Source organism: Sinocyclocheilus rhinocerous, unplaced genomic scaffold (assembly GCF_001515625.1).
Source record: "Sinocyclocheilus rhinocerous isolate Xijiao unplaced genomic scaffold, SAMN03320098_v1.1 scaffold370, whole genome shotgun sequence".
NCBI classification, from domain to species: domain Eukaryota; kingdom Metazoa; phylum Chordata; class Actinopteri; order Cypriniformes; family Cyprinidae; genus Sinocyclocheilus; species Sinocyclocheilus rhinocerous.
Window position 1 is genome coordinate 520915 of NW_015670897.1, and position 18249 is coordinate 539163.

Genomic DNA, 18249 nt, shown 5'->3' on the forward strand with positions numbered 1-18249 from the left:
TAAGATTTTGGTAGGCTACTATTAGATGGATAGCCTAAATGTCCTAATTCAGATGGGCTTCCTTTTTTTTTTTTTTTTTTTAATTCATATTAAAAAATTTTAATCTTTTAGTGGATAGAGAATTTTTCTAGCATATATATATTTTTTTTTTTTTCCCTTGCTCAGTAATCATGAATGACTGCAAAGGTTTTCTTTTAATTTGATGAACATATCCATGTTTCTGAACATGTTGCGCGATGTTTCTGCAGGAAAGTGAGTTGGGCAAGAAGAGGAAAGAATGTGAAGTTCTTGAGCATGAGGTGCGGAAGAGACAAAAACGATGTCTCGATTTGGTGAGTGTTTTTCTAATATTTTAATGCTTACAGTTCATATCTCCTGCATGTCAGGCTGGAAGACATGCTGCGTGTGTGTGTGTTCACAGGAGAACCAGCTAGTGGACGAGCGCAGCAGAAATGAGCACTTAGTGGAGGAGGCAGAACTCCTCAGGAGAAAGGCTCAGCTGCTCGACCAGGTGAAACATTGTTATATTAAAAAATTAAAGGAATAGTTCACACAAAAATTAAGATTTGCTGAAAATTAACTCACCCTCCGGCCATCAAAGATTAGGATGAGTTTGTTTCTTCATCAGATTTGGAGAAATGTAGCATTGCATCAGTGTCTCAGCAATGGATGCTCTGCAGTGAATGGGTGCAGTCAGAATGAGAGTCCAAACAGCTGATAAAAACATCACAATAATCCACAAGTAATCCACAGCACTCCAGTCCATCAGTTAATGTCTTCTGAAGCCAAAAGCTGCATGTTTGTAAGAAACAAATCCATCATTAATATGTATTTAACTTTAAATAGTAGCTAAAATACGAGTCCATAATCCATAATAACGCTTCCTCTAGTGAAAAACTACATTTCTCCAAATCTGATGAAGAAACAAACTCATCTACGTCTTGTATGGCCTCAGTGTGAGCACATTTTCAGCAAAGTTTCATTTCTAGGTGAACTATTCCTTCAAGTGTGTTTATGCTCCCTCTGGCTGTTAAAGGTCAGTGTAAACTGTGTGTTTCTGTAGTCGCAGGCTGAAAATGAGGAGCTAAAGGAACAGCTCTGTGTTTTGAACGCTCAGCATAGTTCAGTTCTGGAGGAGAACCAGCGACTCCGTGCAAAGCTGGAGAACCTAGAGCAGGTCCTAAAGGTAAAACTCTCTCATTTCATCCGTTTCTCAACATGTTCACATTGCATTCGGTGTGTAATCGGTTTGTATATTTGTGTGTGTGTGTGTGTGTGTGTGTGTGTGTGTGTGTGTGTGCGTGTGTGTGTGTGCGCGATGGCAGCACATGCGAGAGGTCGCTGAGCGCAGGCAGCAGCTGGAATTGGAGCATGAGCAGGCACTGGCTATCCTCAAGTTCAAACAGGATGAGATCAAGCGACTCCAGCGGGTAGGTTGCACATCGTTATCACAGTAATGGGAATTTAATATAGGACTGTTTGTGCTTTGTATTCCTGAATGCAAACCCTGATGATCTGTTAACATTTGGTTCTAATCAAGGGTTGTGTGATGAATCACATTTCTTGCGTATTCATCTGAGTTGACATCATGTCAACATGTCATGCCTGGTTAGACCATAGTGTCAAAGTTTTATACAAAAGCCACTGACATTATGCCACAAATGCTGTGGATAAAGCTGTACTTCTATTACACCCAGAATCATTCTTGGATATTTCAGGAGAAAAATATATGTGTGGTAGTGATCCAATCTTTACTTGCCTCTCACTGTCAGAGCATGATAAATTGTACAGCTGACAAACAATTTTTTTGTCAAGTCACAGTTTTGATCCTAATATATATATATATATATATATATATATACTGTATATATACTATATATATATATATTATTGGCTATTATTATTATTGTTGTTATTATTATTATTTACTAAAATTGTGTTTGGATTTTAAAACATTTAAATTATATAAATTATTATTTATTATTATATTATTTATTACAATTTTATTTATTCATATTTTGGTAACACTTCACAATAAGGTTTCATTAGTTAATGTATTAACTAACATGAACAAACAATGAACAATACATTTATTACAGTATTTATTCATCTTTGTTAATGTTAGTTAATGAAAATACAGTCGTTCATTGTTAGTTCATGTTAATTCACAGTGTATCAACTAATGTGAACAAGCACAGCTTTTGATTTTAATAATGCATTAGGAATGTTGAAATTAACATCAGCTAAGATTAATAAATGCTGTAGAAGTATTGTTCATGCCTAGTTAACTAATGTTAACTAATGAACCTTTTTGTAGTGTTACTCATATTTTTGATTATTTATTTTGGCTCTGTGACATTGCTTATGCTCCTCATTTGTAAGTCACTTTGGATAAAAGCATCTGCTAAGTGAATAAATGTAAGTGTATAATGTAAATGGTTATTTATTGTTTATTAAATTTTGCTAAAATGTAATTCCTTAAATATTTGGCTCTGTGACAAATTGCTTATGTCCCTCATTAATTCTTTTAGATAAAAGCACCTGCTAAATTAATACATTTAAAGGCATAATTTAAATTATTATTACATATTATTTGCTAAAAGCGTTCTATTAAATGTTTTAATTATTATTTTTTGTTGGCTCTGTGACAAATTGCAAATCTGCTAAATGAATAAGTGTAAATGTAAATGCCAAAAGAGCCAATTCTCTGCCTCTGAGTCTTATTAAACTAGTTGGTTATTTAATTCATATGAATTGATTAATGTAGATGGTTATTAATTTGTCAATTTAATCCACTTTCCAGTTACAAGCAGTTTTTCATCTCCGCTACTAGTGTTTTGTAATGTTGTTACAGCATGATTTTGTGTTTAAGAGTGTCTTCTGGTTCGGCAGGCTCAGTTATTTGCTAAAAGAGAACATGAAGGTGTCGTGCAAATGCTGGAGGTGAGTTTCACATCTCGTTGCTTTGTGTTTGTTTTTGTCATGTTAGTTTCTTGTTAAATGAACCATTTAAAGTGCATTAGCTAAGGAGCTGTGATGAGTGGATGATAGAAACCGACTGTGTTTATAATGCTCGGGGTTTTAATGATTGTGTATTTGTGTGTTGTTTAACTGAATTGTGTCTTTCTCAGGATCTGGTGCAGCTCGTATTGCACAGAGAGCTGGTAGAGTACAGCGTGTGCACTTCCTGTTTGATGTGTTGCATTTCCTCTTTCTCTCTTTAAACTGCATCACTGATGATTGTATCTGCAACCTGCAGAGGGCCCTGTTTACCTACTAGTCCCATTTTTCTTTTTTCTTTTTTAAGTACTTTGAGTTGTTTTGCATACAATATTGCCATAGCATCTATTCGAATTTTGATAAAATTAAATAATTGTAATAAAATAAATATGCAGTATGAAATAAAATAAAATAAATACTCATTCAACAAGGCATGCATAGTGCTCAAAGCAGTAATTTTCTTTCTTTTGTCCAAAGTGACTCACATTGCATTTGACCTTTATACTATATCAGTATCAGAGGGAATCTAACCCTTGATCTTGATGTTGCAAGCATGTTCCTGATTGTTTTTTGAGTGTGTACTGCTCAGATTTTTTGCATGACTGTCCTTGCATTTGATTTGGAAAAAATGCCATATGAAGCGTTTCACTCTAGTACCTTGAAACTTAAAAATAACTTCATAACGCTCTTGTTTTTGTGCATTTTGAGTCTCAAGGCTATAGATGCGCTCAACAGTGATGTGGTTCAACAGGTCCTGGACTGCAGCATTTAATAATCTAATGTAATATCTGCTCTGACTGCTTTTGAAATGCATGATGTTTCCTCTCTCTCTTTCTGTCCTATACTTTGTGTTTTGTTGGCCGCTAACCAGAATACACTGGACTGCATGCAGGTATCAGGCCCGCTCAAACACATTCATTCGGCCCTTTAGAGCCAACTTAACTTTAGTTTCTAGAGCTTGCGCGCGCGCGCGCGCGTGTGTGTGTGTGTGGTTTATGCAAGAAGGTTTTCTCAACTAGACAAGGTTTTAGCACTCAAATAAGTGCAACAGGGCCAGAAACACTGCTAAAAGTTTAGTTTTATTAGCTGGAGCTGATCAGCTTTTTGTGTTGCAGTGTGCTAATGCATTTTGCGGAGTATTTTCTATTTAATATCTTAACATTAAATGTGACACTTAAAAGTTTGAATGTGACATGTAGACTTTTGAGGTGAGAGTTTTACAGGAAACCCTTTATTTTTAGAGTTTGAGCAGTGACTGAATAAGTGACAGTCGGCCAGTGTGTGTGTGTGTGTGTGTTTTTGAGCCTTGTGCTCTCAGTGTGCCAGGAAACTGAACCACAGAGCCGGAAGTGAAACTAGCTCGCCTTACTCTCTCAGACTCTTGAGTTTTTAATGCTTTTACTACACACTTGTATTTTACACTCAGTAAAATGGCTTTAACCTCTTTCCATTGCACTGCTTACCTCCTTTTCACTCACTGCTTTGTTTATGAAGCTTTATTGTGTTGCAAGATGCTTTTTTTTACAAAGACTGCATATATCATGTGGTGATTATAGCAGACTCAATGTGTTGATGTAGTTTTCTATAAAAGCTACACACCAGTTTTTTATGATTTTGTTTTTTGTTTTTTTTAGGTTTCAGTAGCACAAATCTTAACAAATGTAAAAACTATTAAAATAGTCTGTATATATAATTAGCACTTATTATTAGTGATTTGAACAAACCCCCAAACAATAAATAATCTTTTTTTTTTTTTTTCAAAATATATATTTTTGTTGTGGTGAGGTTTGCTGTTACTGATCAGACTTACGATTTTCACCTGATGATAAATTATATATATATATATATATATATATATATGTTTAATTGTTAATGATGATTTATTTTCTTGCAAAATGCTTTTTTACAAAGTCTGTGCATGTTTCATGTGATTACAGCAGACATAATTCGTATTAATATTGTTATCTAGAAAACCTACGTACCAGGTTTTTATGATTTTCTAGGTTTTAAGTTTCATCAACACAAATATTAACATATGTGAGAACTATTAAAATGAATGAAAATTATTCCAAACAGCCATATATTTTCTCAAGGTGGGATGTGCTGTTACTGATCAGATTCAAGATTTTAATTATACATTTAAACAAAAAGTTTATTTGTTTTTGAACCTTTATTGTCTTTATTGTATGATGCTTTCATAAAAAAACAGCTTGCAAGACTGTGCATTTTGTATATCAGTAATATTATAGATGTAGTATTAATTTTGTTATCTAGAAAACCTACACACCAGGTTTTTATGATTTTAGGGTTTAGCTTTCAGTAACACAAATATTAACAAATGAGAATTATTAAAATATTCCAAACTAAGTAGCGCTTATGGTTAATGATTTGAATGGACCACAGACACTTCACAATAAACTTCAGACTTGTGATTTTCATCTGTTGCATGATAAATAATATTGTGAGTATACAGTTATAGATTTTTTCCTTAATTTGCACCTCCATAAGATGTGTTTTCTTTAACAATTTGTTAAAAGATGATAAATATTTTTTTTAAGATTATTTTTATAGACTCAAACTCTTCTCAAATTCATTTAGTGTTAATTTTTTAGTTTTTGAGAGCACCTCCCACTGAAGTTCACAAAAATGTCTTGAAAACCAAAAAACTGAGAGCTCAGATTGACTTCTGAGTTAGATATTTTCATTTAGATGAATAATGTATAATTTGACACAATTATAGATGATGTCATCTTCATCGCATCATCACATGCTCTGATTGGCTAATCCCACATGTGCATCATTCATCGCATTGGCTGATTAATAGCATCTGCATTTCTTGAATGCAGCGCATATATATTAACTAATATTTGCATATTAATATCGATCCTGTGTGTAGGCAAAAGTCCGGGAGCTGGAGGAGAAATGCCGCAGTCAGAGCGAGCAGTTTGGGATGCTGTCACAGGAACTGGATAAATTCAGGGTTCAGGCCTCAAAGATCGACCTGTCGGGCCCCGACCTGCTGTCCAGCCCCAGCCTTACCCAGCTGACCAATGGGGTCGGCCTGTCCAGTGAGACCGGTATGCTAAAATATTACCCAACAGATAACAGATCCTTTTGTATCCTTTCAGATCTTAAGTAAGGGTTTTGCATCAGATCCAAGTTTGTAATGTTGTTGATTTATTTGGCAGCTGATTGGTTTGGTTCAAGGCTGTTTATTGAAGCGTTGTGTGTCGCTGTTATGCTTTACTATTGCTGAGAGAGATTTTTGTGGCCAATTTGTTTCTCTGAGCACATGAAACTGCTGTGCAAGTATTGATTCTTGAATAACTGAGTTCCTGTCCTGTTGATTCCTGTTGTACATGTAGACCGAAACAAAAGCGGCGGGTTTTCCTTTCAGCTCTGTACCTAGAGATGAATGCTGCAAAACCGGCTGCTGTTTTACATCCTCAATCCACTATTTTGTTGGTGTTTTGCAGTGTAGTTTGTTGTGATAGTTTTTATGAACTGCAGCATCAGAGATTGGTCATGTGCGTCGGTCCACTGATGTAAGATAAAACAGCAGACTAAAGCCTAGTGAGCTCGCTGTCTACATAGGCATAAGTCTCAGCATCCTCAATGAAATGCAGCCAGTTATGTGAATGATTTGAAACGCTCTACATAGGCAGCAACACTTTTATATGTATAGCACAGAGTTGATTCCAGTGGAGTTTGACATTATCATTAGTTTCTAAGTTAATAATGCGCATAACCATTATACTAATATGCAGCAAAAACAATTACTTTTTTAATCAGATTGATTTAGTGTTTTTTATTTAGATTATATTCAGTACTCAACATGTACTTTTGGTAAATACTGTAAGTTTGGGGCCAATAAGATTTTATTTTTTTATTTTTTTGGAAAGAAATTAATACTTTTATTTCGCAAGGATGCATTAAATTGATCAAAGTGACAGTAAAGACATTTTTAATGTTACAAACGATATCCGTTTCAAATAAATGTTGTTCTTTTGAACTTAATTCATCAAAGATAAATGTATCATGTTTACCACAAAATCATTGGGCATCACAACTGTTTTCGACTTTGATAATAATGAGAAATGCTTCTTGAGCAGCGAATCAGCATATTAGAATGATTTCTGAAGGATCATGTGACACTGAAGACTGGAGTAATGATGCTGAAAATTCAGCTTTGCATCACAGATTTAAATTTCATTTTAAAATATATTCAAATAGCAACCAGCTATTTCAAAATGTAAAAATATTTCATAATATTACAGTTTTTACTAGGGATGCACGATATTGGATTTTTGCCGATATCCGATATGCCGATAATTTTCAACTCATTTTGGCCGATAGCTGATGCCGATACGGATATATATTTATTTTTCATTTTGGTTAGTTTTTAACAAGAACTTATTCGTTAGAATTAAATAAACAATAATAAAGTTATTTTATAATGACAGTACATTGAAGATTTGAAAATAACTATAAATAAACTATATATTAATCACTGCATTTTTTTTTTCAGAAAGATGCAGTGGTAACCTTAACATTTTGTTTTATGATTTAACATTTGTAAATGATCTAAAGCAAAAGAGTTGTAAAAATGAAAATCTTTTAGAGCTCATAATTTGTTTAAAATATATAACATATTACACATTAATGAATAAATCAGTATATATAAAATTATTTAAAGTGTCATGTTTGTGATTTTTTTTTGTTCATGTAAGCTATAGCTTCTGACCTTTAAATCAAAACATACTCATGATTTTACACAAACAGAAACGCAGTCTAAATACCATTTTTCATATCGGGCCGATGCCGATATTTACATTTAAAGCCATTTACGGCCGATTCCGATATTGGTCCAATAATATCCGATAATATCGTGCATCCCTAGTTTTTACTGTATTTCTGATCAAATAACTGCAGCCTTGGTGAGCAGAAGAGATTCTTTTTAAAAACATTTAAAAATCTTACCGACCCCAAAATTTGTAACAGTTGTATATCTATAGTAGTTATAGTTTCTCTTGATTTTTTTCCATCGTAATGCATTCTGGGTTTGCCTACACACTACAGTATGTTGCCATAGAACATGGCCAAAACAAGCTGTCTTTTAAGGTAACATAGTATTGCTGCTTAGCTTTTGTGTCAGATCACACCTATGATGTCTAGGTCGGCAGCTCATCTGGTTTTGGAGCACAGCCTAAGAATGAGTGTCTGAGATCCATAAGTGGATTGCGTCTTCATTATCCCCTCTTTTTCCAGGCACAAATGCCTCATGGGAAGACATCGCGTTCTGGAGTTTGGAGGGTAATGAAGCCCTCTGTGATGCCTCCGAGCCTGGTACTATTGAATTCAGTTTGGTTCTAGGCTGTGACGTCACATGTCCGCTTGCATGAATAACACATGGAGTGTGTCCGTGTAGTGAGCAGTGGGTGGCAGTGGTCACATCCATGAAGAGTTTAATATGATCAGTCCTGAGCTAGAGCTGGGCGATATGACAAAATATAGCGCCCACCCCTAACCTGAACCGCTTTGTGATTTGATTGACATTTTATGTGTTGACGGTGGTACTGTTTGCAGATCTCACCTTGTTAGCATAGGTTTGGTTTTGTTTTCGTCATATGATCACTTACGCAGTTGGTAGCACGTTGCATGTCTCTCAGCTTTGTGAGGAAATGATTGGCTGCTTTATTCTGATGGATCAATCAGAATTTCTGAGCTGCTGCTTGATTGACTATGTTCAGAATGGTTTACTAGCATATTACTTACATTATTTTTGCAGTAATGCTTATACATACACTACCAGTCAAAAGTTTGGAATAATTAATTTTTTTTTTTTAATGTTTCTGATAGAAGTCTGTTCTGCTCACCAAGTCTGCTTTATTTGATCAAAATACAGCAAAAACAGTGAAATATTATTAAAATTTAAAATAACTGTTTTCTATGTGAATATATTGTAAAATGAAATTTATTTCTGTGATGTAAAGCTGAATTTTCAGCATCATTACTCCAGTCTTAAGTGTCACATGATCTTCAGAAATCATACTAATATGCTGATTTGCTGCTCAAGAAACATTTCTGATTATTATCAATGTTGAAAACAGTTGTGCTGCTTTATATTTTTGGAAACTGTGATACATTTTATTTTTCATGATTCTTGATTAATTTAAAGTTCAAAAGAACAGCATTTATTTGAAATAGAAATCTTTTGGAACATTATAAAAGTCTTTACTGTCAGTTTAAATGCTGTCCCTTTGAACTTTATATTCATCATACAATCCTGAAAAAAATGTGCATGAAATTCCTGAAGGATCTACCACTTTTTAAAAAAATAATAATAAATACAATACAAAAGAGCAATTTATCACAATTAAGTACTCCATTATGAACATAGTCCTGATCTTCTGCCACAGGTCTGGATGCATTATTATGTTTATCACACAAATAACAGCATGTTTAAATGTTAACATGCACTGCTATGCATTTTTGCATTTTTATTTGCTTCTTTCTAATGAATTCTGTTAAAGCTGCAGATCAAAATGCTCAATTAAAATGACATTTTATAGCAGGCAGTCTATGCATGAATGTGAGCAGAGGGAGGAGGTGATGGTCAAAGAGTGATTTCTACTGTAGTCTCATAGCGACGGGGGTTGTGACCCTTATGCAAGCAGATGCTTTTCATTTAATCAACCCTGATTCTAACCTGTAGATCACAGGGGTCGACTAGACACATAAACACATGCATGTAAACCGCAGCTCAAAGCATTATCCCACATCTGTGCACAGACACATATGCATGCTTTTATCACTGTCTTATTGAGGACAGCACTAGGGATGCACTGATACTACATTTCTCAGCTGATACCAATAACCGATTATTCACAATGATATCTGCCCGTACCGATAGTTTAGTTTTCTTAAAGGAAAAAAATCTCTCTCAATTAATGCTGTAAATTATACAGGGAACCTTCTCATTTGGTACAGAATATTAGAGGTTAAAATTAACAACAAATCTGTTATATTCAATGCTATTTATTTTCATATATAATAATCACACTCAAATAAAAACATAACCCAATTGCACATAAGGGAGTTTTAATAAAACTTGTCTTTATGACAGATTTATTCAAACATACATATATGATTAACAGTAAATAAACTCTGGGTAACTTTCCTGGGGCAAATGCAATGTTAAGTGACGTACTGTTCACAAGTTGTTTTATTTGATGTTCCTTCAGTTGAAACGCAGATTGAGCGATTAGATGAGACATCATAGATTTCAATAAGTTGTACTGTATCGTTCAACACCTTCTGATGTTCATTCATGTTCACTTCACGCTATAACTTGTAAGTGGAAGAGACTCCGCTTGAACTAAAGCGGCTACAGCCTTCTGTCGCGACACTTTAAAGAGCATCAAAATGGCATTTATATTATTACAATTTAAAATAGCTGTTTTCTATGTGAATATATTGTAAAATGAAATTTATTTCTGTGATGTAAAGCTGAATTTTCAGCATCATTACTCCAGTCTTAAGTGTCACATGATCTTCAGAAATCATACTAATATGCTGATTTGCTGCTCAAGAAACATTTCTGATTATTATCAATGTTGAAAACAGTTGTGCTGCTTTATATTTTTGGAAACTGTGATACATTTTATTTTTCATGATTCTTGATTAATTTAAAGTTCAAAAGAACAGCATTTATTTGAAATAGAAATCTTTTGGAACATTATAAAAGTCTTTACTGTCAGTTTAAATGCTGTCCCTTTGAACTTTATATTCATCATACAATCCTGAAAAAAATGTGCATGAAATTCCTGAAGGATCTACCACTTTTTAAAAAAATAATAATAAATACAATACAAAAGAGCAATTTATCACAATTAAGTACTCCATTATGAACATAGTCCTGATCTTCTGCCACAGGTCTGGATGCATTATTATGTTTATCACACAAATAACAGCATGTTTAAATGTTAACATGCACTGCTATGCATTTTTGCATTTTTATTTGCTTCTTTCTAATGAATTCTGTTAAAGCTGCAGATCAAAATGCTCAATTAAAATGACATTTTATAGCAGGCAGTCTGTGCATGAATGTGAGCAGAGGGAGGAGGTGATGGTCAAAGAGTGATTTCTACTGTAGTCTCATAGCGACGGGGGTTGTGACCCTTATGCAAGCAGATGCTTTTCATTTAATCAACCCTGATTCTAACCTGTAGATCACAGGGGTCGACTAGACACATAAACACATGCATGTAAACCGCAGCTCAAAGCATTATCCCACATCTGTGCACAGACACATATGCATGCTTTTATCACTGTCTTATTGAGGACAGCACTAGGGATGCACTGATACTACATTTCTCAGCTGATACCAATAACCGATTATTCACAATGATATCTGCCCGTACCGATAGTTTAGTTTTCTTAAAGGAAAAAAATCTCTCTCAATTAATGCTGTAAATTATACAGGGAACCTTCTCATTTGGTACAGAATATTAGAGGTTAAAATTAACAACAAATCTGTTATATTCAATGCTATTTATTTTCATATATAATAATCACACTCAAATAAAAACATAACCCAATTGCACATAAGGGAGTTTTAATAAAACTTGTCTTTATGACAGATTTATTCAAACATACATATATGATTAACAGTAAATAAACTCTGGGTAACTTTCCTGGGGCAAATGCAATGTTAAGTGACGTACTGTTCACAAGTTGTTTTATTTGATGTTCCTTCAGTTGAAACGCAGATTGAGCGATTAGATGAGACATCATAGATTTCAATAAGTTGTACTGTATCGTTCAACACCTTCTGATGTTCATTCATGTTCACTTCACGCTATAACTTGTAAGTGGAAGAGACTCCGCTTGAACTAAAGCGGCTACAGCCTTCTGTCGCGACACTTTAAAGAGCATCAAAATGGCATTTATTGTTACAATTTTGTGATTAAATGGACATATTTGAGAGCTGAGACTTTGTTTCTTATTAGAAGTAACAGCACAAAGCTCTTTGCGATTATTGGTTGGGAGGCGTGTTACACAAAATGTTTGGTGGAATAGAACCCGTTAGTTGCGTTAATGCGTTATTATTGCTTTAACTTGGGCAGCCCTAAACTCGACGCAGGAAACATTTTCTTCATGCAAATTGCTGTCTGACAAGTTTTTCTGCCCCCGTTTGATTGACATGATATAATCGGCCCTGATCATCGGCTGTTTGTTAACAATCGGCTGATGGCTGATAGTGCAGATAATTGCTTTTATCAGCCGATACCGATTATTGGCAGATATATTGGTGCATCCCTAGGACATAGCGTAGACTTCTCATTTTGATATAAAGCTGTTTTTATAATAAAAATCATTTATGATCAGCATTATTTTAAGTTGTATTTCTCTGCAATCGTTGCGTGTTAGATGTGGCTGCAGTTTTGCGGACGGGCTCCACTCCACACGCGGCTGAACTCTCACGTCCTGAACGCTCACCGACCGTCAAACACCGAGAGCTGCCCACCATCAGCATGAAGTCCGGCTCCACGTCCAGCCCTACACCACCCAGATCTGAGACCACTCACCTCTCACCCAAATCCGCTGGATCTCACCCGGCCAGTCCCCGAAAGGCCAGCCCTACACATGAGGTGAGAGGAACGACCAGTGTTTACATGTATGCATTTAACAGATGCAAAAAGAGTAACATACAATGGTAGCATACAATACAGTGGTTTATTAGACATCTGGATTAGTGTTGTTATCATTAAAGGGGTCATATGATGTTGCTAAAAAAAACATTATTTTGTGTATTTGGTGTAATGAAATGTGTTTATGCGGTTTAAAGTAAAAAAAACACATTATTTTCCACATACTGTACATTATTGTTTCTCCTCTATGCCCCGCCTTTCTGAAACGCGTCGATTTTTACAAAGCTCATCAGTCTGAAAAGCGAGGTGTGCTCTGATTGGCCAGCTATCCAGTGCGTTGTGATTGGCTGAATACCTCAAGCATGTGACGGAAATGTTACGCCCCTCACCATACTGTGATGCCGTCTCCCGGCCGGAGAGACGAGAAAAAAACATTAAAACCCATTACAAACTAGGCATTTGTTGCATCCAGTGGGGACATAATTACGCATTATAATGACTGACTTATACAGTCTTTTTACGCGTTGCGTATCGCGCGTGGTTGACTCTTAACTTTTATAAAGAATATCTCTTTGGATTTGAGACTTTAGTCTTTGCAACTTTACAGATCTTCTTTATGCACCAAGAGCTTGTAACACTCCAAAGAGAAAGGTACAATTGAAATCGCATCATATGACCCCTTTAACTAAAACTGTAAAAAAAAACATTTATGGTAATTGAAATAAATGTTAAATGAAATAAAATAAGAACTTTTTTTATTTTAGTAAGGCAACATTTCTCATTTTCGTTTAAGTTCAAGTACTAAAACGTCTAAAACTGAAATAAAAACTACAAAGCCATAAAAAACTAATAAAAATGACAAATAACAGAATGACTGAAACTGAAATAAAAATGTAATTAAATAAAAAATATAAAAAATGGGGGGGGGGAATAAAAGTGAATTGAAAATACAACAAAACACTATAATATTATATTAATACTACTGCAATAAAACTGCACGTGTCCAGTACAGGGGTCAGCAAAACTTTTTGAAAAAAAAATATAAAAAATGATTAAAATCACTAAAACTAAAATGGAAATAAAAATGATTAAAAACTAAATAGACATTTTTAAAGCGAAATAACAAAAATAGTTGTAGTTCAAATATTGATATATAATATTAAATACATAGACATAAAAAATACATAAAATAATAAATAAATAGACATATATTAAAAAAAAAAAAAAAAATTTAAATAAAAAAAAAAATCATTTAAATGACAAAAACAATGAACTTACTCAAACTTCAAAATTAAAATATAATTAAAAATAAAAACTGAAAAATAAAAAATAAAAAAGAATTCAAAATAGAATACTATAAAAACAATAAATAAATAAAATAAATAAAAATGACAAAAATAAAATAACTAAAAACTGTAAAATTAAAATAAGAAAATAATTATATTATAGTTTATATTATATATATATAAACAGAAAAAAAAATATATGTAACAGAAAAAAAAAATAATTAATTTTATCCAAAATATAATAAATACTACAATAGTATATTAATGATATTAAAAAACACTGCTTATGAGTGCATGTGTCTAGTACAGAAGTTGGTAACCTTTTTGACATGAACTGGGACTTCAGAATGTCTTAAACCGCTAAACAAAGAACTTATAGAGCTATTACAGAGAAGTTACAGAGCTATTTCTTTTGCTGAATTATTTTTATGTAGAATCGTCTAGAATACAGATCATTTGTTGGGTTCTGTCTGGGTTCGATTTCATGAATGAGTTTACCTGGGAGCGTTTGTTTGAGCTTTAGCTGTGAAGTTAAAAACTGTTCCCAGGTCAGAGTGCAGGCGCTCGCGGTGCGCGTGCAGCTGTCTAAAGCTGATATTCAGTGAGATAATCCTGTGCAGTGCTGCTGGATTGTGACGGTTGTAGTAGTTGTAAGTGATTATCCATAAAAGGTTTTACCCTTGAGCTATAAATACTGCCTGCATGAATCCATTTACTTCTTACTCACAGCAGCACTATATCTAGATGATGACTCTGCAAGTTTAACAAACCACAGACCTGTAATTATTATTTACTAATGAAGATTCTACATGTGCTGCATAATGTGAGATGCTGGTATTGGACAATTTTTGTCTTTTTAAGTAAATGAGCACAATGCATGTATAGTTTTTATTGGTTTTTAGTGACTTAGTCAAATGTTTTTGAAGATGAGGGTGTCATGCAATCTGTCCATGTTGACTTCTTTGTAATTAGATTGATAACGTTGCATTTGATTGGAAAGACAACAACAAAAAATCAACTGGGTTGTGTGTTCTTCCTTTTCATTAAAAGTTGATCAGCCTATTGATTTTACTATCCTAACTATGCACAATTATATGCTAAGTTGCATTATATTATTTAGATTTAGCAGTGTTTTTCCTGCTGTACCATACAGTGTTATTTTAGTGTCATTGAGATTATTTTTTAATTGATAATTTGAATATATTTTTATATTTTATATTTGCATTTTAATTTTAATTTTAAAGTTATAGTAATTACATTTTTTTAGTTTTTTTAAATGTCTATATAGTTTTTATTTTTTTATTTCAGTTTTAGTTTAACAAAATGAAAATGAGAAATGTTTCCTTGGCAACTTTTTAAAATAAAATAATTAGTTTTGTTGTTGTTGTTTTTTTTTTCTTAGCTTTTTTATATTTTATTTCAGTCAATATTTATTTTAATTCTAATTCAGATTTAAATTCAAAAGCTTTGTCTATCCGCATAAGGTAGAAAATTGTTTTTAGACAAAGGCTCAACAAACAAAAAAAATATTACATAGAACCCTCTTAAAACTCTATGTCTTCTTATACTTGGCCCTTTTCACCGAAGATACTTTAAAACCATCTTATAGAGTATTCAATTTTTTTTTTTAAATGTTAATAGCCCTGGTACCATATTAGAACTCATTTACGACCCTTTTTTCACAACCCACAAGTTTGAGATGTACTGGTTTGGTAATCTCATTACCTAATTGTTGGCTGGTAAATGTACATTTTAAAAAGACATAAAACCTGTTTCATGCATTCAATGCTCTTATTTCAGTCATCTGTTCAATATTCTGAGTGTGTGTTGATGTGTGTTTCAGGTGGACACTGCTAGTGAAGTTGAGGAGTTGGACGTTGACGTTTCTCCAGCGCCGTATTCGGTCACTAAAGGAGCAGCAAAACTCCAGGTCTTCATCGCACGTTACAGGTAAACAGCATTAAACTTAATTTATTGATTTGTGCTTAGGAGTTTACAGCATGTGCTGAACTGCAGTGTCGTGGAGAAAATCAACCTATGAATGGTTTGCTTGAATGATACAGTTGTTTCTGCATATTAAAGTAGGAAAATATCTTAACATCGATCAAATGACACTTTAAATGGAGGTTTGTTTTATTGTCTAAATGCAGTTACAATCCCTATGATGGTCCTAATGATAACCCAGAGGTCGAGCTGCCCCTCACAGCAGGGGAGTACATTTACGTCTATGGAGACATGGATGATGACGGCTTCTATGAGGGTGAGTTTATTTATTAAAATGTTGTATTACTTTTTACTATTTTATTACTTTATTATTCTTTAATTGTTGCACTCAAATGAGACCAGCATATCTTCTGGTGTGTGGAGCAAGAAAAAATTTAATGTTCAAATTTCCAGAAGGATGCACAAACACACACACACAAAAACAGACCGCAGAAGTTTATCAGAAATAGGTATTTATTTTTAATTATCATGGTTAAAAACAGACAAGTGAGCTGACTTTTTAGCTTGTTGCTTTCTTTTGTAGTGATCATTCAGTATGTGTAATTCAGTATTGTTTACATTTTGTAACATTTGTAAAAAAAAAATTAATCATTGATTTTTAATAAGTAATAAAATACTTTTTCATAAAAGCTGAAAATATATATTTATAATATTTTTATTAATGTTTTTACATTTTTTTAAATAATTGATTTAATGAATGATAAAATTGGTTTTCATAAATGTTGAAAAATAAGTATTTATGATATATTTGTATTAATGTTTTTACTTTACATTTAAATCATTGTTTTTTGTAATGAATAATACATTTGTTTTTCATAAATGCTGAAAATATATGTATATTTATAAAATATATTTTATAAATTTTTTTAATTAATTTTTTTAACAATTTTTTTAAATCATTGATTTATGTAAAAAATAGTAAAATAGTTTTTTTCATAAATGTATAGATATAAACATATATACTGTATATGCATTGTGTGTGTGTGTACTTCTCATCACAGTTTTGGTAAGAAAATGTAAAAATCTAATTCAGTTCTCACTTCTAAACTTCAAAAAATCTAGTTTAAGTAAGGGATAATGTAGGCGATTGTTATTGCAGAATAACCCCCGACAGGGTGATCAGGACCCCGATGCGAAGCAGAGATTTGATCTGAAATATTTGAAAGCAAAGCTTCCGTGAACACAGCAGTTTGTGGCAAGTTCAAACTAAACGGACATTTAAGGGATACGGTGCTGTCATACCACTTATCACACAACATTTCACCACATACTTATGGCGATAAAAGATATTGATATAAGACAAAACTGTTTTAAAATCTCACCAGTTTAAGCCTGGCTCACGCTGTGCGATTTTGGCCACAATTTAGTCGTCTGAGACAAATTTTGAAAATCCTAAAAGATTCCTATAATCCTAGGCTAAAATCTGTAGTCTTTGATCGTTAGTTTGACATGTTTACCGACAGCCAATTAATGGCCATTGCGATCAAATTTGACCTCCGACGAAATTCTGACAGTGTCAGAAGATTTGGCGCACAGTCCTGCAGTGTGACTTCTCCTACAACGAACGTCAAACTGTCTTTGTTTTTCAAGACAAACCATGATCAGAATTAATGTTAGAGATTTCTTCTAACCGCATAAACTCCGGCGCTCTTGTCCTCATCTCACGGAATTCGTGATACGTTGCTTTTGCTATGATAAACACCGGTTGCGCTGCTGTTTTCATGTGGGTGTGTAGTGCTGCTTACGTTATTCTTCTTAAAAACAACGGTATTGCCGCCATTCATATACTTTTAATGATAGCCAACATTACAGCCCCGCGTGCAATGCAGCTCGCAGTCACTGAATGTACATGGGTTGATAAGGTAAAACTCCGGACAAGTTTTCTTGCGCGCACCCGTTTTTAACGCGTCTTGACAACTTAATGACAACTGAGATCCCACAGTGTGACATGATCATCATGTTCGTACAGTCTGACAAGTACAATTCTAAAGGACTTGTAAAAAATCGCACAGTGTGAGCCCGGCTTTAGTTATCTTATAATCCATTACAGTGTACAAAACAATCGTCGCAAAATGGCAGCAGCTGCGTTTGTATGAAACGAGAGAGCGAGTTCGCAATACCAGGATGACATAATTAAATAATTGTACACATAATATTGAATTGAGTTTTAATATTTTATTAGCTAACCAAACGCAAAGCTTCCACCAAGAAAACATTTTCCTAGCAAGAGTATAGTGCCAACTTCAGTTACCCAGATGAGCCTGTGTTATCAGCTTTTACCGGTTGTTATCGAGGGATAACATACC

The 18249-nt window shown here is 33.7% G+C and overlaps 1 protein-coding gene across 1 annotated transcript in view; it reads left to right on the top strand.

Annotated features, from left to right (window-relative positions):
• Window positions 1-18249, top strand: part of LOC107734346 (peripheral-type benzodiazepine receptor-associated protein 1-like) — a 64810-nt gene that overhangs the window by 18732 nt on the left and 27829 nt on the right. The window contains exons 7-17 of the mRNA XM_016546280.1: window positions 249-332; window positions 422-511; window positions 1064-1186; window positions 1326-1430; window positions 2893-2943; window positions 3872-3892; window positions 5897-6077; window positions 8269-8346; window positions 12433-12653; window positions 15783-15889; window positions 16090-16199. Coding sequence (XP_016401766.1) covers window positions 249-332; window positions 422-511; window positions 1064-1186; window positions 1326-1430; window positions 2893-2943; window positions 3872-3892; window positions 5897-6077; window positions 8269-8346; window positions 12433-12653; window positions 15783-15889; window positions 16090-16199 — 1171 coding nt within the window. The remainder of the gene's footprint in view (window positions 1-248; window positions 333-421; window positions 512-1063; window positions 1187-1325; window positions 1431-2892; window positions 2944-3871; window positions 3893-5896; window positions 6078-8268; window positions 8347-12432; window positions 12654-15782; window positions 15890-16089; window positions 16200-18249) is intronic.